Raw genomic sequence first — 27,648 nt, 5'->3', positions numbered from 1 at the left:
TTATTGGTATTATGGGGGGGATGGGGTTCGTTCTCCAATTAAATGTACAATTAATTAAATTACACTCTTCTTTCTATTCCAGTGTAGATGTAGACAGATGCTAATATATACGGGTTACATACGATTTACACAACTAAATTCCATTCAAAAGAATGATTTATAGAATTTTATTTTGTCTTAATTAAAATTGATTAAAAAAAAAACAATTGAAATAATTCTTCTTCTTTTTGTTATTTAAATTATCGCCAAAAATACATTTTACATAATATTCTAAGTCAAAAGGATTCACACTCTATGGTGGATGAGGGGCCAAAAAATGTGTCGGGCTCTCAAACAACTCTTAGAGAAAAAATATATGTGTATGTGTGGCTGTGGGTGTGGAGGGGCGTGGGCGGGGGCGGGGTGGAGGTGTTTACATATCTTATATAGCAAGTAATTATTATTTAATATTAAAATGATACATATTTCAGTATGTAATCATGCATTGTCCGGAACCAGGGATTGCTAAAATTATAATCGCTATCGTTATCGCGCCATCGTTCTCGTTCGTTCGTCTTCTCCTCATTCGTTTCCTTCCCCACACTTGTTGCAAGTACCCTGAACACACCCGGAACGATTCTTCATCACGTCTTCTGTGTGTGTTTCTGCATCGTCTTCTGATTTTTCTTCTTTTAAATCTAGAAATATGCTTGGTTTGTATATATACTTATATATCTAAATATCTGATAAAAGTATGTGTAATGTGTGTGTGTGTGGGGGGAGAGTGTTTGTGTGTGTGGCAAAAACACCAACCAGCTAATAATTATGCTAAAGCAACTATTAAAAACTAATGTAATCCGATCTCGACATACAAAAAAAAAAAACATCATAATTCTACATTCTTTTATACCGGGGGATATATGTTCCAGCGCTTCTTGCCTTCTCTGGGACGATCTCCACTTTCCTTCTGCCTTCCGTTTTTATAGTACATTTGATTCCATCTCTCCATCTGTATGCTCTGCTGGTTCGCCGCGCTCGCTCTGGTCGCTGCCCTTGGTCCTACTTTGAGTTGACCATCTCCACCAATTGGCTGTTCAGATCGAGCGTGTCCACAATGTCCAGCAATATTTCGACATCCTTCATGCAGGCCACCGTCTCGGGGGCGCCCATCAGATTGACATGCTTGCCATCGATGTTCGCATAGAAGCATCGATTCTTGAATATAATGGCCCGATCGTATGGCACCCGGCACTTGCTACGATCGACCACCAAGCGACGGAAGAGCACACACGATGGCTGATACTTGTGGCGATCCTCTTCGGGTATATTGTACACCTTCAGATCGCCCGTGAATATGGTCATTGTCTGGCGCTGCATAAGCGTCGGCGACACCTTATATAGCGTCACCTTGCTGCTCCACTTCACCGACGGCATCTTGATGCGTGCCGCCACATTTGCCAGCTTGACCAGCGGCAGCTCCAGCAGCGTACGCTGGTGACGCGTCTTTTCGGGCACCTCACGGGGCTTGCTGATCACATGCCATGTCTCGTAGCAGGTGATTTTCTTGATAACGCGGCCGTCCTCCTCCCGCACTGTGGTTGTCTCTGGCGGAAAGTATTTTGGCTTCTTCTTCACCTTGTTCTCGTTCTCATTCTCATTCTCCACCTCGTCTTCATCCTCGTCATGGTCATCGGCCTCATCGGCATCGGTGTCCTGATCTTTGACGGCAGCGGCAGCGGTAGCCTTGTTCTCTTTGCTGTAACGCTGCTGCTGCTGCTGCGCTGAAGCATTCGCATTGATGGGCGGCTTCTTGAAGCTCTCCTCATTGCCCTCACCCAGCAGTTTGGACAACTTGCGATCTCCCGTGGCATAGTTTCGACTACTATTTGTGGTGGCATTCGATGAGAGTATGGGACGACGTGCCGTATATTTCGCTGTGGCTGTTGCCGCGGCCGCCTGGCCTCCTCGATTGGGTGCAGCAGTTGCTGTAGCAACAGCAGCAGCAGCAGCTGCTGGCACCACACGGCGTGCTGCAACTGGCGGTGACGGTGATAGGGATAGGTCACCCTCACTCTCATCGAGATCTAGATCGATATCGGCATCATCATCTTCCTCAGTGTCCACGTCAGTGGGATACAGCTCCTTGCCCATACTCAGTAGCGGCTTGATGGGCTTTGCCTTTTTGCCCATCTCCGCATTGAGTATACGGGGACGCGGCTTGGCCTGGTTCTGGTTCTGATTCTGATTCTGGCTGACGGACTGCTGCGTTTGCGATTGCTGCTGCTTCCTGTTGTACGTGGCCGATGCCTTGACCCGTTTGGGCGGACTGAAGCCGCCCTGCGGTGAGTTATTGTTACTTGTGGGACTCGTTGCGGAGGTGGGCATTGCTGCTGATCCCGAACCCGTGGTAGCTCTATCGCCGACGAGTATGTTCCGCGTCCTGGGACGACCCACCGACAATTTTTTGCTGGCGGCATTCAAAGTGCTCGACGTGGCATTATTTGTGCGACTGATGAGCACATCATCCTGGTTGATAATGTCATTGATATTCACAATCGTGAATGTGGGCACATCCTCGATCATCTTGCTGCTGCTGCTGCTGCCGCCGCCGCCGTCTCTCTCCGCCGCAGCCGCAGCGGCAGCCACCACCTTGGCGCTGGTATTTCTGGACGCCGCCGTTCCTGCTGTGCTGCTGCTATTCAACTTAATGGTCGTCGCGGCTGTCGGCCGCTGTTTGTTGATCAGTCCCCCGGCCGTCGCCGATGTGGGTCCCGTGCGCACACCACTGTTGCTGCTGGTACTGCCGCCAACGAGTGTCTTGGCTCTGCCCACAGGAGCAGCAGTTGTGGACTTGCTGCTGCTGCCGCTGCCGCCGCCGTTGATCACTGGTAGACTGCGATTGGCTCCGCCTGCTGACAGAACCATGCGCTTGCGTGCCACCGGACTGTCCGTGGCATCCTCCAGCTTACGCTTGGCGACCCCCTCCGATCCCGTGGTCAGACTGCTGCGATTGGCCATGGACACTGACATGGTGCGGCGCAATTGCTGCAGATTGGTCGTGTTCCGTCCGGCACTCGACGTGAGCTTGGACTGGGCCGCACTGGCGGCAGGGGAGGCGGCGGCGCTGGCAGCCGTTGCATTTGCCGATTTGGGTGGACGTCCACGTCCACGCTTCACGGGCTGCACGGGCGTCGGTAATTTCTCGTGACGTATCTCCTCCTGGTACTCATCCTCGCTCATATCGTCATCATCATCGTCATCGGATTTGTGCATCTGCGGATTGTAGGCCACATCGTTCAGCTCATCATCGTTGTCCTCGTCCAGATCGAGCAGGTCATGCATATCGTGGTATTTGGTGGTGGTGGTGGGATAGACCTTCGAATTGGAGCTGCCGCGCTGCTGGCGCGACGAGGGTGTGTCGCCGCTGGCCAGGGTGGCCAGGTACTTTGGTGTGACCAGGTCCTCGCTGGCATACTTGGGATTCGGCTTGATGGAGCGACGCGAACGGCTGGCGGCAATCGTCGGTGGCGGTGAGGCCGACACCAACTGCGAAACCTTTGTTTGTTTGTACATTTTCGGTGTTTTGGGGCTGAGGATCTCCTGCGTCTGTGTCGCCCTGCGACCGGTTAGGGTCCGGCGTATTGTGGGGGTAGCCAGCGGACTGAGATGCTTGGCCGCTGGTGTGGCGGCTGCCGGTGGTACTGCCGAATTGCGTCGCTTGGCGGCCAGGCCCGGTCCCGTCAACCTTTTGGCGGGCTGTATTGTTGATGATTTTGGCGGCGATGGTGATGCCAATGCCGCTGATGGTGGTGGCCTCCGTGTGGGGTGGGTGTGCCGACCACCGAGTCCCCCTTGGATTGCCGCAACCGCCTGGCGGCAACCACAGCTGCTGGAGGTGACAGCTTGTCCTTTTCTACGGCAGCCCGCTGACGCGCTTTGCTGCCAACAACGATCTCTGTCGAAATGGTCGTAGCCCGTTGAGAGGTGCGCGTCGCGCGTCGTGGGCTGTCGGCGCTTGGTAGGGCGGCAATGGCGACGGTTCGTTGTGGTATGGTTCGAGCTTTATTCGATTTAACGGCTCCTCCTGCTGCTCCAGTGGCGGCAACCGATGGTTGATAACCTTCCCTCAGATTCTTTACGTATACAATGCAGGTACGAGTCTTTCCTGTCTCAGCATCCGTCTTTTTTCCAGCTGGCATCTTTCATGGGGTCCCTGCAATGCAATGCACATAGAGAGAGAGAGAGAGATCGGTTCGCAAATATTCTTTTATTTTTTTGTTTTAAATGTTCTAATATTCTACGGATATGCATATATGCATATGTACGTGTGTGTGATGTGTCTTTAGGCAGTAGGCAATAGGCAACGCAACGGCTGCTCTTCTCTGTTGCTTACGGGTATTTCAGCTCTGGCAACTCTGGCGCCTATTTTCGTCACTTTTTGGTGGCTCTGCTGCGCTCTCCTCTCCTCACGCATTAAGGGAATTTACGTTGATTTTTTTCGCGCGCCAGTTTTAGACATACATACACACACACGCACATATATATTAATGTAATTTAAATAGTAAATAATAATGAATTGAATGTTATTTTGTATACTTACAGGAATGGCTTTACATTTTTTCAAGTTTTGTTTTTCGCTTAACGCTTATTTTTCTTCTCTAGTCTCTTTCGGTCGCACTTTCACTACACAGAGAGCGAGCTGGAGCAGAATTTTCGATTGCGTGGGATAAATACGTCCCTGTTCAGCACTAATGTCTGTCCGCTTTTTTTTTTATTTATTTTTTGTATTCTTAACGCTTGCGTGTGGTAAATGGGTTTTCAGTATTTTCTTTTTTTTTTTGCTTTTTGTTTTTATTATTGCCTCGTCCCGATTTAGTGCAACTGTAGCTGGTAACTGCGCTGCAACTGAACGCAATAGAGAGCAATAGTGGCGTTTATCGCAGTGGTGGCAACGTAGTGGCAGCCCCGAAAGAGAGTGACGACAATGGCGATGTTTTTCTACCCAACTGTACCACTCACACACACGCACCCCGTTGTTGTTGTTGCGGTTGGCTGTTTGAGCAGCTAATTCGTTTTTTTTTAATTAACCGCGAAAAGCGATTGCAATAAAAACAATTTAGCACTTGCTTTTTATATTTTACCGATTTACTCGCATTGTCAATTTTCGCGCTTTAATTTTTTCACTCGGAGGGGAACAAAAAATCTACAGCAATACAGTTGAATGCTCCGATCTGATGAGTGTGAGAGAGAGCAAAGCACAGAACGAAATGAAAAGAGAGAAGAGAGGACGGAAATGCAGTGTTGCAGGTCGAGGCTAGGTTACTGGCAGTGGTGGTAAACGATAAGCTGCGGTCAAAGCGGTCACACTATTTAATCCCCCTCTTCCTACCCCCTCCAGACATAACATTAAATGCTAAATTCAAATACACTTAATTTGAACAGGCTTAGCCTGATCTTGAGGCTGGGTTCCGTTTATTATACATTTACTTCATTTGGTTTCGCAATGTCCTTCGCAATGTCCTCCACTCCACTCCATTACTTCGTCAACGCAGATGGCTGGGGGCAGCGGAACTTGGACATTTCCACCTCCGCTTCGGCGAAGCTGAAACGGTTGAAGGAGAAGTATTCGGGAACTTTGTAGCCGCCGGATGCTGAAGCACCTGGACCCACTGGAGCCGATGTCGGTTTGACGCAGTTGCTGCTGAGGCCCGTCACCTTGGTGCTGGGCTGGGGAGCGCCTGCTCCACTGCTGCGTCCTGCTGGATTGGAGCCGCCCTTGATTTGGGTGTAGCAACGGCACATCACCGGCCCGACAGTTCGTGAGCGTGAAAACATTTTTGGCCACAACCTGACGAAACTTTTAACCAAAATATTCACGTAATCGTATCAAAATCAACAACAATGTTATGTAAGGAACCCACCAGTGCTCGGCAAGGCCAAGGAGAAGTGACCAACACTGCCAACCACACTGGTCTGGCCACACTAAAGGGCGCACTGATATTTCAAAACAAACTGGAAATATATTACTAAATTAGGTTTATTCTGGACATTATATGGCTATTTTCTTTTCTTGAGTTTAGGCTGCGCCTTGCCGTAGTGCTGGTCGATGTTGGAAACGGGCGCGCGTTTCTTCTGCTTGCGTTCCTCGTTGTTTTTGCTTCGACACTTGACACTAGCCGCACCAGCTTGATTTTTTCCCAGTTGATGAAACTTCTTTCGCTCCTCCCGTATGTTCTTCAGTCGCTGGCGTTCGTCCTTCAGTTCCTTGTAGTTTCTGGCCGCTTTCTTTGGCGGCTTGGCGCCGAGCTTGATCAGTTGGAAAATCTCCATTTTGCGCTTGTTCTTGGTCACACGCTGATTGCTCATGGCAAAGTTGAGCACCTCATGTCGGGCCTTTTTGATGTCGAACTCCGGGTTAGTGTCAGCAGCAGCAGAGTCCTTGCGGGGTCTCCTTTGTCCAGCTTCAGATGTTTCTTGCTGTTTGTCTGGCATCGACTTGGTTGACTTCGACTGGTATTGCGGCTCCTGGAACACCAATGCCTTGAACTCGCAGCTGGCCTGCTTCTTCTGAGCCGCAAGTGCAGCCCGTGTTGGCACGGGCTTGAAATCTTCGCTGATGTTCATGGTGAACACCGAAGCCAATCCAATACAATTCGTTCAGTCCAAAAAGTAAATAAACTCAAACCAAAATATTTTTGGTAGTCAGCATGCCATGCGAACAGTGTGTCCGCGGACTTAACGTTAAAATATACCGTCAGACCCTCAGAAATATACCGAAATACACCTTTTCATTTTCATAATATACCTTAAAAATACCGAAGAATATGGGCTTATCCCTATCGTTAATCAAATTTCCATTTCCCCGATTTTGATATTCGGATTTGTATTTACTAATTACTGGAGCCCTCAGCAATGATGATATAATTTTATACTATAAATTGATTAATTTCCTAAAAGATGTGGTTATTTTTATTACTCGATTCCATTTGATTATTCGTAAAATAAGTTTTAATCAAATAAAGAAATGGTCTTTTGCTGGCAAAATTAATGTCTTACATGGTAACTACATGATAACTACACATTTGCTACAAATGAACTACATATTTATGTAAAATTCGACAGAGACCTCTAGCGAGGAAATGTGTACGTTTCTGCACAGTCCAAAGTAGGATAATTTTTTACCTAGACAAAGTAACGGATTTGGCAAAATAAAATTAAGCAACGAGCACAAATATGTATTAGTATATTATTACGGTTCTTACGGGATGTAGAGGATTAAAATAGTTGAGGAAATCAGTGAAAGACAGGACAGGTGAAGTCAACATGGAGCTCAGCACTCTGAGGACGCTCTTTATGAATCTGAACATATTCCGAGAAAGAAGGAGTGATGTGAACAGGTCCCTGGAGGACTACAAGCAGCCGTTTTATCTGATCATGGACGATTGCCACTCGCCCCAGCCCCAGCCGGTTGGGGAAGCCCTGTGGGGTGATTTGTCACGCCCTGAAAAAGGTGCTGCATCAGTTCTAATGGCCCAGCAACAGAATTATGCCGTTCAACCTGAGGCATGGAGAGATTCGGAGAATCTTTAGCTATGTGTAGAGTGTGTCCAACAACAAAAACACAAGTCAAGTCTCAGCTTTGTGGTTAAAAAAAATATAATTAATATTCAAAAACATTTTTTACACATTTTGTACTTAAAGCTAACAAAAAAAAACAAAAATCAAAAATTAAAAATAAAAGAACGAAATTCGTAATGAGCTCCCTAAGTTTCTAGATACTAGAAGATAAATTGATAATCGACTCAAAAGATAATGGTTATTTATACATACATACATATGTACATATATATGTACATATGTATATGTAAGGTTGGCATACGCGTAGATATCGGTTGGATTGATTAGGATTATATACGCCTAGATTTGTTCTAAAAGCTAAAGCAATGGCACTAAAACTAATAAAAAAAAAAAAAAAACACATATATATCCATGTAGGGACAGGGGACTGTGGGGCATGGGGCATGGGGCATGTGATTTGGGGGACCATGGAATATAAATATAAATATCCTCGGGTGTAAGGGCTAAAGCTAATTTGTGCCTTGGAGCAGCGTCGACAGGGAGGAGGCGCCCCCTCAGACCGACTTTATGAGGCGATCCTGTCGCTCAAAGAGCTTCGTCTTATTCGCCAGCGTCTCCGCAGCGGTGGCAATGACCCCATGGGTGCTGCTGGCAGCGGCTGTCGCCGCCTCCGTGGCCAGCTTGTCCTGGGTGAGGGTGGCGAGGCACTCGCGGAAGGCCAGCAGAAACTCGTCGGCATTCTCGCGACTGAAGCACATGGGCGGCTTTAGCTTGATCACATTGTCATTGGGCCCGTCCGAGCTGACCAGCACCTGGTGCAGCTGCTTCATCCGATTGACCAGCCAGCGGGCGGACTTGGTGTCGGGTGTGCGGCCCTCACGCTCCTTCACCAGCTCAATGCCCACAAACAGTCCCACGCCGCGCACATCGCCGATGCACTCGAACTCCTGCTTGAGGTGGCTGCACTCCCGCAGCAGGTAGTCGCCCATCTGGAGGGCATTCTGCTGCAGTCCCTCCTGGTCGATGACCCGCATCACGGCATTGGCGATCGCACAGGACACCGGATTGCCGCCATACGTATTGAAGTAGGCCACTCCGGTGGCATGGAAGGCCTGCGCTATCTCCTGGGTGGTGACCACAGCGCCCACGGGATGCCCGTTGCCCATCGGCTTGGCCACGCACACAATGTCCGGCACGACGCCCTGCGTCTCGAACGCCCAGTAGTGGGTGCCCACGCGACCGAAGCCCACCTGCACCTCGTCGGCGATGCAGAGGCCGCCCGCGGAGCGTACGGCATCGTAAACGGCCCGAAAGTAGCCGGCCGGTGGCAGTATCTGGCCGCCGCAGCTCTGCAGGCTCTCGGCTATGAAGGCGGCCACGCCCTGGCCCTTGGCCAACTGGCGCTGGCATATCTCCTCGATGGGCTGGGCGTAGAGAGCGCCCAGATCCGCATTGGGGTACATCTTGTCGGTGAACTGGCCGCCATAGGTGTCCGGGCAGGGGGCCACGTGCACATAGTCGGGCTTCTTCTCGCCGCCCGGCTGGTTGAACTTGTACGGCGACACCTCCATCACCGCCTGCAGGTGTCCATGGTAGGCACTAAAACAGAGACAGAGAGAGAGAGAGAGAGAGAGAGAGAGAGAGGGTAAGCATCATCCCCGAATCGAAGGCTGTGGGGCAATTCTTTGATCGACTTACTGGTCCAGGGTGATCACATCCTGGCGCTTGGTGAAGTTACGGGCCAGCCGCAGTGCCAAGTCATTGGCCTCCGAGCCGGAGTTGACGAAAAAGCACACGGACAGTGGCTCCGGCATCTTGCTGGTCAGCGTCTGGGCGCACTGCACCAGCTCGTCGTGCAGGAAGCGATTGTTTGTCGATATGGTGGCCATCTGCAGGGCGCCGGCACGCACCACCTCTGGATGGCAGTGACCCACTAAAAAAAACACACACAGAAAGCACAAATAAAATGGAATTAGTTTTCGAAAAAATACAAAAATTAATTTAAAAATAATTAAAAAATTAAACAGTATATTTAGTTAATGAAATTGAACAGAATTCACTTTGTTTTAAATAAATATGCATTAAAAAGTATTTTTAATCTACACAAAAAAAAAAACACTTAAAAAGAAATATAATTTATGAAATTTGTAAGAAATATATTTAATTTCAATATTTTCATATTTTTATTTAATACTTTAAAATAAATATAATAAATTTGTAAGAAAAATATTTGATTTAAATAAGAAAATATTCAATTGATTTGTATATGAAATATAATTAATTTAAATATAAACGAGAAGGAACGTGTGAGTCGCTTCTGGGGACGCGACTCTACTTATACCCATACTCAGTCCGTATATAATTTTAAAATAAATTAAATTTTTAAATACACTTGTAACAGTGTGATATGACAGCAGTCTGGATACAAAATTTGGTTGCCCTAGCTCTTATACTCTCTGAGATCTAGGCACTCATCAAGACAGACAGGCGACAGACGGACAGACATCCACTTTTACCACAAATACAATATACGCCTTAACTCTTTTTGAGTACGAGTATAAAAATATATGTATTTAAACTGCAAATATCTTTGTTTCCAAATCAAAAATTAAATTTAAATATGAAAAATATTGTTATCAAATATTTTCATCATATTATTATTTAAGCGAAAAGACTTGCTTAAATTACAGTCAATCCTTAGCTCAAGTTTCATTGCCCCATGCTCTCCTATCACCAATTGCAGTGCCATTTAGGCCACAGAGATCAACTGTACTTTTGCCACTAGCCCCCAACGAGCGAATTCCATTCAGTCCAAGACTCTCCTCGCCGCCTGCCCCATGGTCAAACTCGAGTGAAACTAAACTGAAGTGCGTAATCAGCGCAACCAAAGATAGAAAACAGAACAGAAAATCCACTTGGTCTCCCCCACTATCAACTAGACTATGAGTAGGAGTACGAGTAGAAGGCAGGCAGGGAGGCAGGCAGCGAGGCAAGGGGCAGCCAGCGAAACACACAGAGTAAAACGTGTAGGAATCGCGTGCGCTTCACGTGATACTCGGGTATCATGGGGCTACCACAACGAGCTGTCTTATCGCTGCTGGCGAATCCAAATCCAAATTGGAACCACACAATCACAATCACAAAAGTACAAATACAGTGGCGGAGGCAAAGGCAGAATGTGAGGGCGCGAGAGCCAAGTTGGGGGCTACTCATGATGAGGCATACATAAATATATGTACATTTGTTGACCCCCAAAAACTACGTAATCAGTCAACAGCCGGGTAGTGGACCGGACCGGACAAACGACAATCCGACATCGACTCAGTGGCCAGTGGCCAGTGGCCAGTCAGTCCCCCAAGTGGCTTATCGTTGTCGATCCGTAGCTGTCGGATCGGATCGGATCGGATCGGCTGCCGGGGCCTGACGCGCTCTACTTGGACCCGGGCCTGTCTGCCACCTCACATTAGTGGCACTCGAAAAAAGAACCAAACAAAAACAAAAACAAAAAATGTATTTTCGGTGTCACACAATCGCCAGCATCGATGCGCAAACGATGCGATAACGCCCCCAAGGTGTTGTGGGGGTTGTGGGTTGTCGGACGTGGGTCGTCCACCGTGTTCACGTGTATTATTCAATTTATTTTTAGGCATTTACACGAATGGTGACGGTGACACCATCCAACGGGCCATAGTTAAGCGATCTATTAGCGAGGTTTTTGGCGCTAATCTACAGCCACTTTAAATGATAGGCTCTGGGTAATTATTTTTGGGATTTTGCATTTGCCCAGGCCAAAAGTTTCTGCTTCGATTGAGCTGTTAACTTGCTTGGGGATTTTCCTTAAAGACCTTAAGTGAATTTTTTGCAGCAGAGCCTTGCAGCTTTCCCGCTCAAAGGAAGTTTCTGCAGTAAATTCAAAGATTTTTTTTGGAATTAAAAAACAGAGGCTCATGGCTCATAGTTCAAAAATGATCTAAAATATCTCAAGAGATTAGCTCTATGGCGGAAAATGCAGCCAAAGAAAGTACCCAAAGTATTTCCAGAAATAATCTCCTAGATTTGAGTTCCTTCGCACATCATTTTCCGTGTGTGAATGCGGTGTACAATGTATCGAAATTTTCTTTGCTCTTTTCGCAACATCATCATTATTTGTACACAGTAAAAATCTGTATGCATATAGGGAGGGGGGAACGTGCATGAAGATGACAGCGAGACAGAGAGAGAGAGAGAGAGAGAGAGAGAGAGAGAGAGAGAGATAGATGTGTTTTTCTGATTATCTATACAGAATTTTCCACTCGCAATGGATGTATGTACAGAGCCAGAGCCGGACCATCAGCTGATTGCATGGAGGGGCGGCAGCCTACAGCCCACAGCCCACAGCCCACAGCCCACTACATGCTACAAATACAACAAATATTTAAACTAGACTAGGGAGGGGGGGGCGGCACACACACTAGACGGGCGCAGACGGATGTGGAATGGGGATGTGGAATGGGTCTGAGACTGAGACTGAGACTGTACGCACTATGGGACAAATGCATGCATTGGCTTTAGTTTAGCTGATTGTTTGCTTATGGGCTGGCCGGCTATCTCAAGTACATTTCCATTCGGCACGAGACGTTCACATGTTGCTCGACGCCCCGCGGATGATAACGCCGGAGGACGGGCCCGTTCCAATACGGCTTGGCCCTGTCCAATAGTGCCAGCAGCCAGCAGCCAGTAGCCCAGTAGCCAGCCAGTGGAGTCGGAAAAGTAGCACGAGATTACAAAGAACGTGGCCGATCACAAAGCGTGCGTACGTACGTACGTACGTCCGGCCAGTCGTCGTCTCACTCAAGTTTCATAATAGCAATAAACAAGCTTCGCCTCGAGTTGTTGTTCTCACTTCAATGGATGGTTGGAGCGATGGTTGGAGGGGGGTATATGGGTGGCTGGGTGCTGGGCGGCCAACACGTGTGCAGCACCTTCATCGTGTATAGAGTAGTTCTAGTTTCTGTTATTGTTGTGCCGTAGCTTGTTGGGCCATGAGAATTTTGTTTCCACGTTGCACAGGTTACATAAAGCTCTTCTACGCAGGTGTAGGCGTGCATATAGCAAATGGGTCAATCGATCTTGGAGAACTTTCACCGATCAAAGCGAAACCTAACGATTGTATTTGCTGGGGATGTGGGCGAGAGTTTGGGAGCATTAACTGTGCAAACTGCAAGCTAGGTGCCTTTTTGTTTCAAGTTATCACACGTATAAATCTCAAAACTATTTATAGCCAAATGCTCTATCACAAAAATCAGCTAAAAACAGTAAAAAAAAAAAAAAAATCAGAAAAAAAAAATGCAATTAATTTGCTCAGCATTTCAGTATTATCAGCACCAAAAGTTATAGCATGTTGGGGCCGATTTGGTGCATTGTCCAAACGCTTGTTGCTCTATAAATAGTACAGTGGGAATGGTGGGGTGGGGGGAGGGATGGTCTTATCACTTCTCCCCCCCCCCCATGCCCAGCCCAGTTCGCAATGCCAACGTCCGCTGGACGTCCCCCGCCCGCTTGTGCCCGTTTCGCGTAAACCACCCCGCCCCCCCAGCTCTTATCAACGATGACAGCATAAATCGAAAAAACAAAAAAACAAAAAAACAAAAACAACATCAATCGAACATATGAAAAGTGCTTTGGAAAAACAAAAACCTTTCTGCCAGAGCACACCTGTTGCTGCTACCAATATCTGTTCGACATAAATAGTATCTAGCAGGCAGGTACTGGGCCCATTCCTGGCGCTCATTTCTGGGGGTGGATTGTAAAATTTGTAAAATTCAATGGAAAATTTCCGTAAACAAACAGGTTGGGTTGTACGGATTTTGTACGGCTTTACAGCGTCGGTCGTTATTGCGTCAAATGTCAAATTGCGGCAAATTTGTCCGCACAGCAGACGTCAATCTACATACATACATACATATGTACATATGTACATATGCATGTACCGTGTTGTGCTTGTACCCACCGGACTGCATCGGATTTGACCGGACACCGCTGCCATATGCCATATGCCATATGCCATACGAAAATGTGCATTGCATATATGTATGTATGTATATTTTGCTCGATTTTTGGCATGTTATTGCTTTTCTCTTAATCATCAGTTATTGCTACGTGCTACGGGAGGGGCGGGGACCCGCCGCCTACTGTGCGTTAAGCCACTGTATCGGGGCCCGAAATCCGCCTGAGAGCAGGTCGCGATGGGCCCCGGATCCAGATCTCAGGCGTACGCGGCGGCGGCGGCTGCCTGTGTCGGGGCCCGAAAATATCATTATGACCGGGGGGTGCCTGGTCCCGGTCCCAGACCCAGACCCACAACAGCATCTAAAATCAGACACACACCAGTAAGCAGCACACTTGGCAATTGACTTTGATAAGGCTGACTCAGTACGCCGTCGTCGCTGCCGTCGCCGTTGCCGCTGCCGTTGCCGTCGCATTCGTTATGAGAGGGGACACAGCACACACAACAGAGGAACGAAACTCAATCGGGGCCGGGGCCTGAACATGCCTCTGATGTCTGGGCCTTTTGTACTCTACTCTGGATGTAGCTGGCAACCTTGAACTTGGCTGCCAAATACACTCGTCCTCTCTCGCTCTCTCTCTCTCTCTGCCCCTCTTTGGCGTGCACTTTGCATCCAACAAAAAAAAAGCGCAGGGCGTGCGCCACTAATCTGCGGCATAAACAGTGAAGTAATCTCTCCCTCTCTCTCTCTCTCTACCTCTAGTCGTATCATTCGAAATTCTGGATGCATGATTGGGCTGGGGCTTGGGCTTGGGCCCCGTTTGCCAGCTAAATATTATATTTCAGTTTAATTAGATTTACTTACCGTGTGCCACATTGTTAATGCAATCCAGATAGCGTGTGCCTTCCTCATCGAACATATACTGACCCTGTCCGCGCACGATTTTCAGTGGATCAGAGCGATAGAAGAGCTGGCAGGCTTGCCTGGAAAAAAACACGGCCAGGCGAATAAAGAATAAAGGGAATAAGTGCTTGGAAAGATACGCAAAACTAGGCCACTTGCCCTCCAATTACAAAGTGTGTGGGTAATAAAATTAAATGACGTAGCTAACGCTGAGACTGTACTCTCTGTATGGGCAGGTGGGGCCTAGGATCCAGAGCCCACGTACAACTCACTCGTACCTGTGTGATATTTTTCCCACTGCCACTGCGATTATCGTGTTTGTGTTAAGCGAACAAATACATTCCCGCAGGGCGATCTGCAACTGTTTGGCTTGCAATGTTTGATAAACATTTTACGAGTCGAGTGGGGTGTGTGGTGTGTGGTGTGGAGTGGGTACTGTACTTGAGGCAAACAAAGCAATAATAAACACGATCTATAACCGATTAAACAATCATTTTAAGTACTTCTTTGCTGCTTTGAATATGCATTTTAATATTGTTCTTTGTGGGCAGTTTGTTTGCCACTTTCTAGGGGAAAACTTTGATTGAAATTCTCAAATTGCTTCCATCAATATGGGTGCTGCTCGGATGCTGCTGCTTTTGTTGCCAAGCGTTGAAAAATAATCAATAGCCAAAGAGCCAAAAATAAATGAATGCGGCGTGTCGTGGCGTGGCGTGGCGTCTACTTTCGGCCAAAAAAGTTTTCAACTTTTGTTGTTGCTGCTGTTGCACGTGGCAACCGAAAGGGAGAGCAACAGAGCAGAGCAGAGCAGAGCAAAGGAGAGCAAAGCAGCGACGAGCCCGAAGAGCAGACGGCGACGCGATGAGTGTCGGTTTGGGGGATGGGGATGCCATGCCGCCCGCTTGACCTTGACAGCCAAACGGAACTCAAGGGAAGGTCGGCCAGCACAACAATGGGGCAGGATGTGCAGGCTAATAAGAAGGATGCTGCGCTGCTTGTCTCAAAGGATACACGAGTATGCGTGCATGCACGTGTTATATGACTACCCACCCAGTGGGGCAGGGAGAGCTGTTTGGGGGGGCCACTTACCCTATATGTTTGTTTCGCAGCTTGATGGTCTCCGTCTTGGACAGCTGTTCGCTGGCCACCACCGCCACCGACTTTGATTGCTCTTGTGCGAAAGGCATTTTTGAAAATAATGATTTTTGGATTTGATTGGATTTGATTTAAATTAAGTTTCGGAATTTCGCGCACTTTTGCTTGGAGTAAGCTTGAGTAGCAAATCGCCAACTGCTAACTGCAAACTGCAAGCTGCAACTGTAACTGTAGATGCAAGTGGGCAACTGTTAGGCTGTTGTTATCCCGGCAAAAGGATATGTGGCACTGATTGTGTTGGGATGATTATCGCTGGCTAAAGGCACGGGACGCCTTCACGTCTTTGGGTGCTTGGAAATTGTCGCCGAATGACAAATTCTATGCGAGAGTGTAGCATTTTTATAACAGGGCCACTCACTGTCGAGCGCTGTTGTTGCTGTCGCGCTGCTGTTGCTGCAGCCGGCTGCTTATGGTAGGCACTGTACTGTTGTTGTTGTCTGCCTGTTAGCAGTCGGTTATCGCTGCACTGCTGACACTGCTGTTGCTGTTAGAATTGCCACTGTTACTATTGCTGCTGCTACTCTCTCTCTCTCTCTCTCTCTCTGCCCGTGTGTGTGTGTGCGAGCATTTGAGTGAGAGTGTGTGCGCGGCCAAAGTATATTAGGTGAAAGGTAAGCCGCCCAATACCAAAGAGTCCACTGATACTGGAACTTCCTTACCCTCTATTAAATGAACCTTGGACCTGTGTACGTGTTGTGTGTGTGTGTTGCTGTAAATGTATCGCACGACAGCATGCACGTGACTCGACCGTTCTGCTACTATATCACTATCCCTCTCTCCACCAATCACACGCTCCCTCTCTCAATCACACGCGTAATCTCTTCGCTTGGTGCATGGGCGCGTGTGTGTGAGCGTTCCTCTGTGATAGCACCAAATCACACAGATAGGAATTTGGCGCAACGAACGTGCATAGGGCCAGAGCAAGGTGCATTTACACAAGGTGAAGCCATTGCCGGAGGATGCTCGTGCTCGTAGATGCTAGTCAAGAAGCTAAGCTTCAGCTTTTTTTATTTCAAAAAGTTTCACTTGAATGATAATAATTATATGATTATGATGAGCAGATAGATGTATAAGCTATGCATAAATATGTAATTGAAAAAAAGTTTGCATTCGACTTGGCTAACTTGTCTAATTTGAAATTACACAGTTATTTATGTAAGGGGCGCACCATCGATAGTGACACTTCAAGCATATACTCGACATATCGTTAATCTTCCATCTCTAACGGACTGACGCGTAGGACTTGGTGTTTTAGCTTAATTTTCATTATTCCTTTTTGGCAAATTGAAAATGAACGAAATGGAAAGCAGCAGCGATAGCAGCTCCTATTCGGAACTCAACTGCATCAACACCAGCAGCTTCGCTTCGGCGGTCAGCTGCAATGTGGGCATCAAACGTCCACACGAAGGGGCAGGAGACTCCACCAATACCGAAGGGGATGGGCCCAAGGAGATGAAGCGGTTGCGTGAGGAGCTGCCCGAAACTCTGGGATCAGATGGAGATCAGATGTCCACGTCCAATTCGTTGCAGTCAGTTCAGAACCAGAACATGGACAGCGAAAGTGAAGGCGAGGAAAACCCAAATCCCAGCAACCAAGGCAAAAAAGGCTGGAAGCGCTGCTTGTTCCTGTAATTGAATTCACTGAAATGGAAATCATTGCGTTTTTATTTTTCTTTTGTTTTGTAAAAAATAAACCCGCCAAGTAAACATAGATTGAGTGGAACTACATTCGAGGTTATGGAGCCCTTTTAGATGGGCCAAAGACTCGCTGGTGGCCGCAACGCCTCGTCTGTTTCCTCTCGCTAATCGTACTCGTTCTCTCATGAAAGCGGGTACCGGTGGAAAGCCTTTCCACTCGCCGTGGCAATGGAAGTGACCTTCTCGATTTTTGCTCATCTGAAATGAAATAAAAGGCATTTTTCTTTATTCGAATTAACCTGTGAACAGGTTATGCCACCTGTGCCACCTGCATGCAGAATTCAATCATTTTGCCAGTCCAGCAAAATATTTTGTAGCTCTGAATGCTAGACTTAGGAATCTAAAATAATACAATTGGAGTGGCTGCCACAGAGTTGTTTTGTTTGTACAGCGAATGCGCAAATTGGTCGTCCCACTGCCATCGCTGGCGATATCTATTGGCAACAATAAAAAACTATCGCTGCTACCTGACGCGTCGCATGCTGGCACAGACGACAAAACTTTGTCTTTCGGTACGAGAATTTCTTTAAATAAGTAATTAAATTCCGTATTACTCCCTTTTTAACTCTGATATAGCATGCATAAGGGAAATGGAGGCCAAGACTGTTGCTAATCAAAGTATGGAAGATACGCGTGATCCCCTTGCCGGAGAGAGGGTGCGGGAAAGCCGATCCAAACTAAATATGGATATGGATATATTGCGAGGCAAGGTCCAAGAATTCCGCCACTTAACGTCGGAACTGAGCAACGACTGGGTAAGCCGAAAATACATCTCAATCCTGTTTTCTCCATCTGATCCATCTTGTTTTGCTATTCAGAATGCTTTGAAGGCTGATATTCTGGAGGAAACTCGCAGCCTGGAGGAGTACGTTTGTCTGCAGAACATGATTATAAAGGAATCGAATGGTGAATCGGCTGAACTGCCATGACAGAAAATACACCAATTGGCAGTTCCTTTTGACAATAGAAACCTCCCAAGATTTAAGTTATTTAAGTGTGGAATAAAGCTGTGAACAAATCTTCAAATCTATGTACATATCTTTAGATATAACGTGAAGGAAGTGTGGCAGCTAGAGCTTAAAGCTATGCCACATGCCCTTCCCTTTAGTAGTCTACTTCCTCCCGCCAGTCATTCTCGCTCTTCAATGGAAGCTGACAAGCAACAATCCATCTCGCCACAGAGAAGCTATGCTCTTCGCTATCATTTCCCATTTATGCCCACACACTCCCAATGTGGGAAGCATCCCCAATAAAAGCAGTCCATGTCCCCTCCTTATTGTTCACAAATGAATTATTTCTAAAGGGAAAACACAGCTGATTTAACAGTGTAACCGTTCATTGGCTTACAATGAATATCGATCGATGGATGGTCACACTGGCAGAGTAAAAAATCAAAATCTTTTATTCAATCTGACATTTGGAACAGATACGGAGTAAATTCAGTTGCTGATTTTTAATTGTGGGAACCAACTGCAGCCAGCGACGGTCCACAGTTAACCTAAGCTACTTACGTCTCCGCTGTTGCAGTTCCTGACGGCCAACATGGGCTTGGAGGATGAAGTCTTTCTGATTCAGAAGACGCTGATCCAGATATCAGCGTCGAGCGATGGTTCACGAACGGAAGAGGCCTTGGATCTGCTGGAGGCCCTGCAGAGGCTGGACATCGACCTGGATATGCTGGTCAAAACGCGCATCGGCAGGACGGTCAACGAGCTGCGCAGGAGCGGCCAGGACCACAACGTGATTACCCTGTCCAAGATCCTGTTGAAGAAATGGAAACGCTTCCTGTCCAGCCCGTCCCCAGCGGACCCAGCCACAGCCTCAGCCTCGGACCCAGCCAACTGCACAGCCGCCGCCAATGAGAGCTCGAACACATCGCAGTCCTCGAGTTCCAGCTACGAGAAGTCTGGCTGTAGCAGCAGCAGCAGTTCCTCCTCAGGGGTCAAGTGCGAGGAGAAGATTCCCGTCCACTTGGGCGGCATGACGGATGCCGTGCGCTTGAAGTGCCGCGAAATGCTGACCGCAGCGCTGAAGGTCGGTCCAGTGGCCGAAGGTTGCGCCGAGCCCGAGCAAAAGGCCGCCGAGCTGGAGGATGTCATCTACTCGGAGTTCAATAAGACGGACACAAGGTACAAGAATCGCATTCGATCGCGTGTGTCCAATCTGAAGGATCCGAAGAATCCTGGACTGAGCAGCCATTTCCTGTGCGGCGCCATCTCTGCCGGGCAGCTGGCCAAAATGACGCCCGAGGAGATGGCCAGTGAGGAGCTGAAGAAGCTGCGCGAGAAGTTCGTCCGGGAGGCCATTAACGCTGCCCAGCTGGCCATCGTGCAGGACACCACTGCAGATGTCTTCGATTGCGACAATTGCGACAATTGCGAGCAGCCGTCGAGCCCCTGAGCACTGCGGCAACATGCAGCTCAAAGTTCACACTGTAACCCACGTATCCATGTATCCAAATAGCAACCCCCTCCCCACACACATTCCATTATTGCATTGTAATGACAGCCAGAGAGTAAATGTCAATAAACATTAACTGCTGATAGCCCAAAACTCGATGGTGCTCTTCAATTATTACGCATAGCTTACGCATACATTAATGGACAAAATATGTTGTAATTCTGTATTACGATAAATTAATGTTGGACTGCATACTCCGTAGATTGGCCATAACTTTCGCTTACTTCACCTATTTTTCCGTACTCTTAGGGTGAATTCTTTTTGGTTTTGTTTTATTTCGGGTCCAGAATCTTTGTCTCTGTTTTCCCACAACTAAATAGAGTTTTACGAGTTGTCGCCAGCTGCCACGGGCGCAGCTTAACTCTACTGCTTTTCACCTGAGACTTGACTTAACTTAGCTTGCCACAAATTACTTATGAATTCACAGCAGCGAACAGTTAGGCCCACCTATTCATTCCGGTTTGCCCTAAACCATAAGTTAGGATACGCCTAATACAATCCACACACAAAAACACATGGTTTTACATTGGTTCTAGTTGAGTGCTTTCTACCTGTTCGGTAGCAGAGCAGCGGGGCTCATGTTAACATGGACCTCATGTTAACAGACTGTTGCCGTTGTGCCTGAACGCTCGCTGTTACGACGCTCTGTGAGCGCTGGGAAAGTTGTCTCCAGCTGGCACGTAGGATGGAAATTAATTACGCTATAACTCGCGATGTAAATAAATTGGAATTATGTATATGTATAGTCGCACTCGACATATTTTTCTTGGGAGTCTTCTTTGGACATTTACTATTTATACGGCCTTCGGCAAACAAAACATAATTACAGGTGATAGGTGATGTAGTAACTCAACTAAAAGTAAATAAATATTCACAATACAATTATGGGGTTATGATGCCATTATGATCTGCCAGAGCAGCGATGGAAACAGCAAACTGAACACTGAAAAGTGTCAGGTAAATGAAGCAGTCCAACTGTGGTGGTGCAACAATTGGCGAGTGGCGGTTACACTCCTCCCTTTAAGGCATACAGAACACACGCATGTATAACGAGTGGCATACTATACTCCTTCTTCTGTGTGGTTTTATTCACTGGGAATGTACATAGCTATGAGCAGATACTTGATAAATACTTATTATTACATTTAACATTGAAATGGAGGCACACAGCAAAACATTAACATTGAGCTTAACATTAAAATAAACTATAATGAATAAATACGGAACGTGTAGGAAATACTCTGGAGCTGGGTGGAGGAGCTATCTATAGACTATTTACGGCACAAGTCGTGCATTCGCATCATCGCCTGCGTAGTCTCCCCCGAATTGTCCGCCTGTGGGGGTATCATCGTCAATGTCTGCCACCAGGATGTCCGGCACCTGCCTGCCGCCTCCTCCTGCTCCTGCTGCTTTCCGTCCAATGTCCATCGTGTATAGTTCGCTTGCCTGCGGACGAAAAAGTGGGATCAGTTGGGCATTAAAAGTCTTGGGAGCAGCTCGACTCACTCTGGAGTTTTCGAGTAGCATCTCGGTAGCCATCTGTGAGCCGCTGGACGTCTGTTTTGGTCGTAGCAATCTCTGGAAAACATTCGGCATGCCAAAGGAGGACGAGGCGCTGGTGGTGCCCGTCTCATTGCTGCTGTGGCTTGACGCCATCCCCTCCATCCCCTCCATACCGTTGATGCCGACGCTGGCCTCAGTCCTTTCATGATCGATGAACGCTTTGCCGTCGATCGTCGACAGCGGATTCTGGAAATGGAGGTTAATGTTGAGATCCCTGTGGCCGCGCTGCCGCCACTGATAGTACATGTACCCAAGTCCGGCTGCCAGCGAGCCCACCACCAGCACCAGTAGGGCCAGCAGCCACTTGTGTATTGAGGAGCCACTGGACTGGGGTCTATCCTGCCTGCTGGCGCCCACTTCCAGCTCGTTGAAGGTGCCATGGGGACACTGTTCGCCCTCGGCCACCACCTGGCTGCCGCACATGCACTCGTATCCGTAGTCGGCCAGGATGCACATGCCGTGGCAGTGCGAGTGGTGGCACGGATTGGTCGCTGGCATCGGCTGCCTCGATCTGCCGGCCACCACTATGTCCTGGGCATTCAGCACATTCAGATTGATCGACTTGCAGATCCGCTCGCCGTATAGGCGACACCGCACCGCCTCCTTGGAGCCCAGATTGACAATGTACGCGTGATTCTCGTAGATGCTCAGCCCCGAGGGCTGCTTCAGGGCATGGGACTTCTGCAGCATTAGCTCCGGCCTGCGATGCGGCCCCGTGCCGGACCGTGACCTATAGCTGATCCGCTCGAGGGTGCGGCTGTGCATGTCCAGGTAGTAGAGCTGCTGCTGATGCGGATCGAGGGCCAGGGCCGTCATATAGCTGTCCTTTTTGTGCAGCATCAGCTCCTTGTGGCTGCCGTCCAGACGGGCCACATGCAGCTCGGCGCTGGCATGGCCAAAGCTCTCCAGTCGCATGGCAATGTAGAACAGTCGCCCATGGTAGCCATCGATGGCCAAGTGCCGCAGGTGCATGTGCGTCTTCACCTGGAGAATGCGGCCGCACATGCGGGCGGGGAAGCTGCAGGCGTAGATCTCCTGCGAGGCACTGCCACCGGCCAGGACATACACGTTGCCGGTGGCCCAGTCGACGGCCAGCTTGGTGGGCGATGGCACCGCCAGGGCACGCACAACGAGACGGCGACGCAGATCCACTTGATAGACGACACCCTGCTCCTCGCTGGAGAAGTAGCCCATCTGTCGTTCCATGTCCACATCGAAGCCATCGATGCGCGAGTCATTGGCCGACCAGGCCAGCTGCAGCATCATCGGCTGCTCGCTGAGATTGCGCACCTCGTTGTAGCTGCTGAAGAGCAGCGTGGCGCCCGCCTGGAGGCTCTTGCAGCTGACCCGATCCTGGCGCAGCATAAAGTCCGCATGGCACTGGCACTGATACCCACCGAGGGTGTTCTCACATATCTGGGCGCATGGCTGGCCGTCCAGGCACTCGTTCACATCCACACAGCTGCGCTGATCCGTGTCCAGGCGATAGCCATCGAAGCAGGAGCACACGGCACCCGCTGGCGTGGCCCGGCACTTGTGCTGGCACACCGGACGCCCGCCGCCAGAGGCGGTGCTGGCCCGGCAGGCTGTCGCACACTGCGGCCCCTCGTCATTGCCATTCTGGCAGTCGGGGAAGCTGTTGCACACCCGCGACATGTCCACGCACTCACCATCCTGGCAGTCGAACAGATGGGGCCGGCAGGCGCGCCGCGCCGTCGTCCAGGGTTGGCTCAGTGTCTGATTGTGGATCTTGTCGCAGGCCTCCTCGTCGCTGCCATCGAGACAGTCCTTGGCCCGATCGCAGCGGAACTCCTTGCGTATGCACTGCTTGCCGCTGCGGCACTGGAACTCATTGATGCTGCACATGTCCCCACAGTCGGCCTCATCCTCGCCGCGCGGGCATTCGGCGGTGCCGTTGCAGCGCACTGCGGGATCCAGGCAAAGCTTCAGATTGCTGGCACACTGATAGAGCTGGGCGCCACAGGAGATGTTCGCCTGCGACTGGCCATGCTCGCCGCAGTTCAGCTCGTCCGAGAGATCCCCGCAGTCGTTGTGGCCATCGCAGACGAGTCGCCTGTCCAGGCACTGGCCCAACAGGCAGCGGTGCATATCCGCCGGACACTGACGCTGTCCGCACTTGTCATGCTCATCGGAGGCATCGCTGCAATCGATCCGGCCATCGCATTCCCAGCTGCCGGCTATGCAGGCGCCGTTGCTGCACTGGAACATGCCCGCGTCACAGCTGGCCGGTGAGTCGCATTTGGCCGCAGCCTCGTCCGTGTTGTCGCCGCAATCGTTTTTGCCATCGCACATGAGGCTCTGGTCCACACACTTGCCATTGTCGCAGGCCATCTGATGGGCGTGGCAGCTTTTGGTTTTATCTGAGACGAGAGAGAGAAATAATCAAAGAATCATTCGGATTGGGGATTGAGGATTGGGGATTTACCAAACTGCGAACAATGCAGCTCATCGGAATTGTCGGGGCAATCCTTGTGGCCATCGCAACGCCTGTCCTTGTCCACACAGTCTTCGGCATTGTGGCAGGCAAACTGGCGGGCACCGCACATGACCTTCGGCCTGGGCTTGTGCCCCTCGTCGCAGTCCTGCTCATCGGAACGGTCCACACAATCCTGTCGGCCATTGCAGCGATGGGCCAGGGTCAGGCACTCGCCGCTGCTGCGGCAACGGAACTCACAGTCGAGCGCCTCCAGGCAGGAGCGATTGCTGGCATCGCGATACACAAAGCCCACGGGACAGAGGCAGGTGGCTGCCAGTTGTCCCACGCCCACACAAATGTGCGAACAGCCGCCGTTCTGATGCTGACAGGGATGCTGGCGCTGCTGCTGCAGCTGCTCCTCCCCGATGCTCACGCTGGCCGCCAGGGCGAGACGCCAGGGTGGCACCCCCATGGACAGGGGATACTGGCCGTGGGTGTCGCCGTCGCCGTCGCTGCCACCTGTTGGCACCACATCGATCCGCTTGCGTGGCCCCATGTTGCTCTTGTGGGCCCAGTAAATGGAGGCGGAGCCCAGTTCACTCCAGAACAGATCCTGATGCACCAGGGCCAGGCTGTAGGGGCGCCGCAGCTTGCCGCGGAACATCATCGCCTGCGTCTGGTGGTAGTCCGTGTACCTGATCGTTCCCATATCGCTGTCCGACCAGTACAGCGTATGCTGCTCATAGTCGGCGGCCATCTTAATGTCGTCATCGCCCAGCTCATCCTCGAAGACATGCGTCGGTGTGCCCATGCCGCTCAGCGGCAGCCTATCGATGATGGTCTGCCTGCGCCCCTTGAGCGCCACATACAGATATCCCTCCGCGGGCATCACACTCAGGCCAATGGGCGACTCTTGGCCGGCAAAGAAACGGATGAGGGCCCGGTGTCGCGTGGTAAAGGAGTACAGCTCCACGACACGTCGCTCGGCATCCGACCAGTACAGATTCTGGCTGAGATGATCGAAGGCCAAGGCACTCACATTGCCCAGATTCGAATGGATTAAAGTCCTCAGTGGTTGGCTGTGGCCCTGGCCCTGGCCCTGTCCCGGTTGATACTCCACAATGATGTGCCGCTCATTGTCGGCTATGATCAGGGTGCCATTGACGCTGTTGTACACCATCTCGCTGATGACACAGTCCAGGGCGTGGCTGGCACTCACCACATGCCGGCCAAAGGCCGTGTGCTCGATCTCCAGCAGGTACTGGCCCACGCCCACAAACAGTCGCTGGCGCTTCACCGTCTGCATGCAGCGCTGCTGATCGGGCGCCAGTAGCATGCCATCCGGACAGGCACAGCTGTGGCCGCCCGCCGCCGGCTCGGCCAGCAGGCACAGGTGCGAGCATCGGGCGGTGGCACAGGCATTGGGCGTCTGCGGCTGCTTGGCCGGATGATAGATGTGCACCGCATAGATGGTGCGATCTTTGGCCAGGACACGGTGCTGCTTGCCGGAGTGCTTGTGACAGGCATGGATGCTCTTGGTGCCCCAGTCCGACCAGTACAGCTGATCCTCGTACACGGCCAGGCCGTACGGATGCTTCAGCATGCCATCGAGCACGGTGCGACGGCCGGTGCCATCGGGTCGGACCGTCTGGACACTGCCCAGCTTCGCGTCCACCCAGTAGATCCTCTCCTGGTGCATATCCAAGGCGATGCCGTTCGGCCAGTGTATGTTGTCGCTGACAATCGGCGTGGAGCGCGCCCCGTCCATGGAGGCGCGCACAATCATCGGCTTTATGCCCCAATCGGTCCAGAACATTTGGCCGCGCTGCGGCCACAGGGCCAGGCCACGGGGCTGGTGCACATCCTCCGAGACGAGCACCACACAGTTGTGGGCATCGTGCGAGCAGACGGCAATGTGTCGCATCACATTATCCGAAAAGTAAATGTTCTGCGTGAGCCAGTCCACGGCCAGATCCTCGGGTGCGTCGAGGCCAGAGGTGAGCAGAATCTCGGCATGGCTGCCATCCGAATTGGCCTTGACAATGCTCTCGGCCTCGTTCTGAATGTTCGTCCAGTAGATGTGGCTGCCGTCGTACGCCACGCCAATCACTTTGCTCAGATTCCCGGCCACCTGGTAGACGTGCGGCCTGTTCCAGCGGCTACCCGCCCTTCCGCTGCCCAGCTGCATGCCCATGACGTTCATCTGGGTGGTGTACAGCAGCAGGGGATGGGCTGATTCGCTGCCATTCGTGTCCGTTGCGCGACAAGTGCGATTGTCGCGGGCCAGCTGGTAGCCAGGATCGCAGAGGCAACGATAGCCACCGGAGGTGTTCTCACAGCTCTGGCTGCACAGCTCCGGCTCGTTCTCCTGGCACTCGTCAATGTCCTCGCACTTGTTCCGGAGCTTGGCCAGCCGAAAGCCCGCCGGACAAAAGCACTGCGCACCGTCGACGGGCATCATGTGGCAGGTGGCGCCGGGCGGGCACGTCTTGGTGCTGCAATCCGGCTTGCTGTGACACGCTTCGAACTCATCGCTGTCGTCCGAACAGTCGCTGTGGCCGTCACACACTTTGGCCAGCGGCAGGCAATGCTCCCTGTTGCGGCACATGAACTTTCCCATCTGCGGCTGGCAGAGATCCACTAGAAGGCAACAATAGAAACAGATAGATATGTGGGTACAGGCACAGGCACAGGCACCGGCACAGGAGTGGAGTCCACTGTTATCATCTTACCGCAACCATGCTCATCGCTGCCATCGCCACAGTCATCGACGCCGTCGCAGAGCCACTGCTTACGCTGCAGGCAGCGACCATTGGGACAGAGATGACCCCTGCAACTGGCCACCGATTGTGAGCTGCAGCCGGCCAGCTCGTCCGAGCTGTCCGCACAGTCTGACTTGCCGTCGCACTGGAACTCGATGGGTATACAGCTGCGATCCCGCTGGCACATGTACTGGCTGGAGCTGCAATTACGCGCAGGCAGCTGCTTGCGGTAGATGCTGCCGAAGCGCGTGGACACTGGACAATTGAGCTCATCCTCACCGCCGGGGCAGTTGTCGATGCCGTTGCATTTTAGTTCTGCTGCCAGGCAGGCACCATGTGGCTGGGCGCACGGGAACCAATGCGGTTCCCGGCACAGCTTGTAGTCTGAAACGAAAGTGAGGTTAGGTTGGAGAGCTTTGGCCAACGGTATAGTGTGGAGAGGGGTGGGGTGAGGTGGGGTATGGGGTATGGGGAAAAATGGCGTCGCGTCGCCCCTACCGCAATCCAATTCATCTGTGGCATCGGTGCAGTCGCTTCGTCCGTCACACATCTTCGCCTGTAAGATGCAGCTACCGTCCCTGCACTGGAATTGTTCTTCATCGCACCGCGTGTTCGCTGGTCCCGGCGCGGCGGCAGCAAGCGCACTGAAAATGAGCAGCAACATTGCCAGACGGCACCACCAAATTGGACGGCAGGACAACTGCGGCTGACATTTCCTTCGCACATTTTTGCAATTGGAAGCTGTTGTAGTTGTAGTTGCGGTGCTGGTGCTGGTGCTCCCGTTACAGTTACCGTTCCCGTTGCATACGGTTCTTGTGCGAGAGGTTAGGTCGAGCATTCTCATGGTGCGCCCCACGGCCATATACGCGTATTTCACTCCGCTGGGGGGGTGCAAACAGGTGCCTACGCACATACAACACACAAACTATAACGATTTACTTATGATACTTTAATTCACGTGAAATAACAAACAAAAAAAAAACGAGATATGAACAGAAATGATGGCTTGCAGCTTGAAGAGCCGAAAGCGAATTGAACGAGAAAATTCTTTGGAATTTCAAAGTCTGGAAAACCAGCCAGAGATCACGCCATATATATATATGTATATATATAAGCTTGGAACGGA

General features: G+C 50.4%; 7 protein-coding genes across 9 annotated transcripts; 2 read left to right on the top strand and 5 right to left on the bottom strand.

Moving 5' to 3' along the window:
- Window positions 1-54: 54 nt before the first annotated feature.
- On the bottom strand, window positions 55-5,237 carry LOC111065416. Its single transcript, XM_022353595.2, is given in 3 exon segments — window positions 55-3,765; window positions 3,768-4,192; window positions 4,580-5,237. Coding segments are annotated over 2 exon segments (3,138 nt in total). The 5' UTR covers window positions 4,179-4,192; window positions 4,580-5,237; the 3' UTR covers window positions 55-1,038.
- A 175-nt stretch (window positions 5,238-5,412) lies between these two features.
- LOC111065420 lies at window positions 5,413-5,907 on the bottom strand. The gene has a single exon (XM_022353598.2). The coding sequence runs from the start codon at window positions 5,812-5,814 to the stop codon at window positions 5,515-5,517; it is 300 nt and encodes a 99-aa protein (XP_022209290.1). The 5' UTR covers window positions 5,815-5,907; the 3' UTR covers window positions 5,413-5,514.
- A 91-nt stretch (window positions 5,908-5,998) lies between these two features.
- LOC111065419 (uncharacterized protein C1orf131) lies at window positions 5,999-6,727 on the bottom strand. Its single transcript, XM_022353597.2, has one exon. It carries the CDS (start codon window positions 6,601-6,603, stop codon window positions 6,037-6,039), a length of 567 nt encoding a protein of 188 aa, XP_022209289.2. The 5' UTR covers window positions 6,604-6,727; the 3' UTR covers window positions 5,999-6,036.
- A 960-nt stretch (window positions 6,728-7,687) lies between these two features.
- Window positions 7,688-15,924, bottom strand: LOC111065417 (alanine--glyoxylate aminotransferase 2-like). Its single transcript, XM_022353596.2, has 4 exons — window positions 15,537-15,924; window positions 14,409-14,527; window positions 9,256-9,490; window positions 7,688-9,156 (listed from the first exon to the last, which is right to left on the bottom strand). Exons 1-4 carry the CDS (start codon window positions 15,632-15,634, stop codon window positions 8,112-8,114), a joined length of 1,497 nt encoding a protein of 498 aa, XP_022209288.1. The 5' UTR covers window positions 15,635-15,924; the 3' UTR covers window positions 7,688-8,111.
- A 1,755-nt stretch (window positions 15,925-17,679) lies between these two features.
- On the top strand, window positions 17,680-18,320 carry LOC121405019. The gene is made up of 3 exons (XM_041595548.1): window positions 17,680-17,812; window positions 17,877-18,055; window positions 18,119-18,320. The coding sequence occupies exons 1-3, from the start codon at window positions 17,695-17,697 to the stop codon at window positions 18,227-18,229; spliced, it is 408 nt and encodes a 135-aa protein (XP_041451482.1). The 5' UTR covers window positions 17,680-17,694; the 3' UTR covers window positions 18,230-18,320.
- A 362-nt stretch (window positions 18,321-18,682) lies between these two features.
- On the top strand, window positions 18,683-19,711 carry LOC111065328 (transcription elongation factor S-II-like). Its single transcript, XM_022353438.2, has one exon. The coding sequence runs from the start codon at window positions 18,843-18,845 to the stop codon at window positions 19,698-19,700; it is 858 nt and encodes a 285-aa protein (XP_022209130.2). The 5' UTR covers window positions 18,683-18,842; the 3' UTR covers window positions 19,701-19,711.
- A 1,094-nt stretch (window positions 19,712-20,805) lies between these two features.
- LOC111065344 (putative vitellogenin receptor) lies at window positions 20,806-27,594 on the bottom strand. 3 transcript variants are annotated; one of them, XM_022353464.2, is made up of 6 exons: window positions 27,021-27,594; window positions 26,493-26,906; window positions 23,770-26,400; window positions 21,568-23,704; window positions 21,267-21,509; window positions 20,806-21,206 (listed from the first exon to the last, which is right to left on the bottom strand). In XM_022353464.2, the coding sequence occupies exons 1-6, from the start codon at window positions 27,433-27,435 to the stop codon at window positions 21,032-21,034; spliced, it is 6,015 nt and encodes a 2,004-aa protein (XP_022209156.2). In that variant the 5' UTR covers window positions 27,436-27,594; the 3' UTR covers window positions 20,806-21,031. The 3 variants fall into 3 exon arrangements, with proteins under 3 accessions (XP_022209156.2, XP_022209157.2, XP_022209155.2); XM_022353465.2 differs by having other exon boundaries at window positions 21,574-23,704; XM_022353463.2 differs by having other exon boundaries at window positions 21,267-23,704; window positions 27,021-27,589.
- Between the last annotated feature and the right edge of the window lie 54 nt (window positions 27,595-27,648).

This window comes from Drosophila obscura, unplaced genomic scaffold, assembly GCF_018151105.1.
Source record: "Drosophila obscura isolate BZ-5 IFL unplaced genomic scaffold, ASM1815110v1 contig_73, whole genome shotgun sequence".
In the NCBI taxonomy this organism is placed as follows: domain Eukaryota; kingdom Metazoa; phylum Arthropoda; class Insecta; order Diptera; family Drosophilidae; genus Drosophila; species Drosophila obscura.
The sequence above is the reverse complement of the archived record's forward strand: the minus strand, read 5'-3'. Positions and strand labels throughout refer to the sequence as shown.

Coding starts and splice junctions, on each gene's coding strand:
- LOC111065420 (XM_022353598.2), bottom strand. CDS start 5,814: ATGTTTTCACGCTCACGAACTGTCGGGCCGGTGATGTGCCGTTGCTAC.
- LOC111065419 (XM_022353597.2), bottom strand. CDS start 6,603: ATGAACATCAGCGAAGATTTCAAGCCCGTGCCAACACGGGCTGCACTT.
- LOC111065417 (XM_022353596.2), bottom strand. CDS start 15,634: ATGCCTTTCGCACAAGAGCAATCAAAGTCGGTGGCGGTGGTGGCCAGC. Junction 14,528..15,536: donor CTGCGAAACAAACATATAGG/GTAAGTGGCCCC, acceptor GTTTTTTTCCAG/GCAAGCCTGCCAGCTCTTCT. Junction 9,157..9,255: donor GATGTGATCACCCTGGACCA/GTAAGTCGATCA, acceptor TCTCTGTTTTAG/TGCCTACCATGGACACCTGC.
- LOC121405019 (XM_041595548.1), top strand. CDS start 17,695: ATGCGCAAATTGGTCGTCCCACTGCCATCGCTGGCGATATCTATTGGC. Junction 17,813..17,876: donor CGACAAAACTTTGTCTTTCG/GTACGAGAATTT, acceptor ACTCTGATATAG/CATGCATAAGGGAAATGGAG. Junction 18,056..18,118: donor CGGAACTGAGCAACGACTGG/GTAAGCCGAAAA, acceptor TTTGCTATTCAG/AATGCTTTGAAGGCTGATAT.
- LOC111065328 (XM_022353438.2), top strand. CDS start 18,843: ATGGGCTTGGAGGATGAAGTCTTTCTGATTCAGAAGACGCTGATCCAG.
- LOC111065344 (XM_022353463.2), bottom strand. CDS start 27,435: ATGTGCGTAGGCACCTGTTTGCACCCCCCCAGCGGAGTGAAATACGCG. Junction 26,907..27,020: donor CACAGATGAATTGGATTGCG/GTAGGGGCGACG, acceptor CTTTCGTTTCAG/ACTACAAGCTGTGCCGGGAA. Junction 21,207..21,266: donor TGCTACTCGAAAACTCCAGA/GTGAGTCGAGCT, acceptor TTTCGTCCGCAG/GCAAGCGAACTATACACGAT.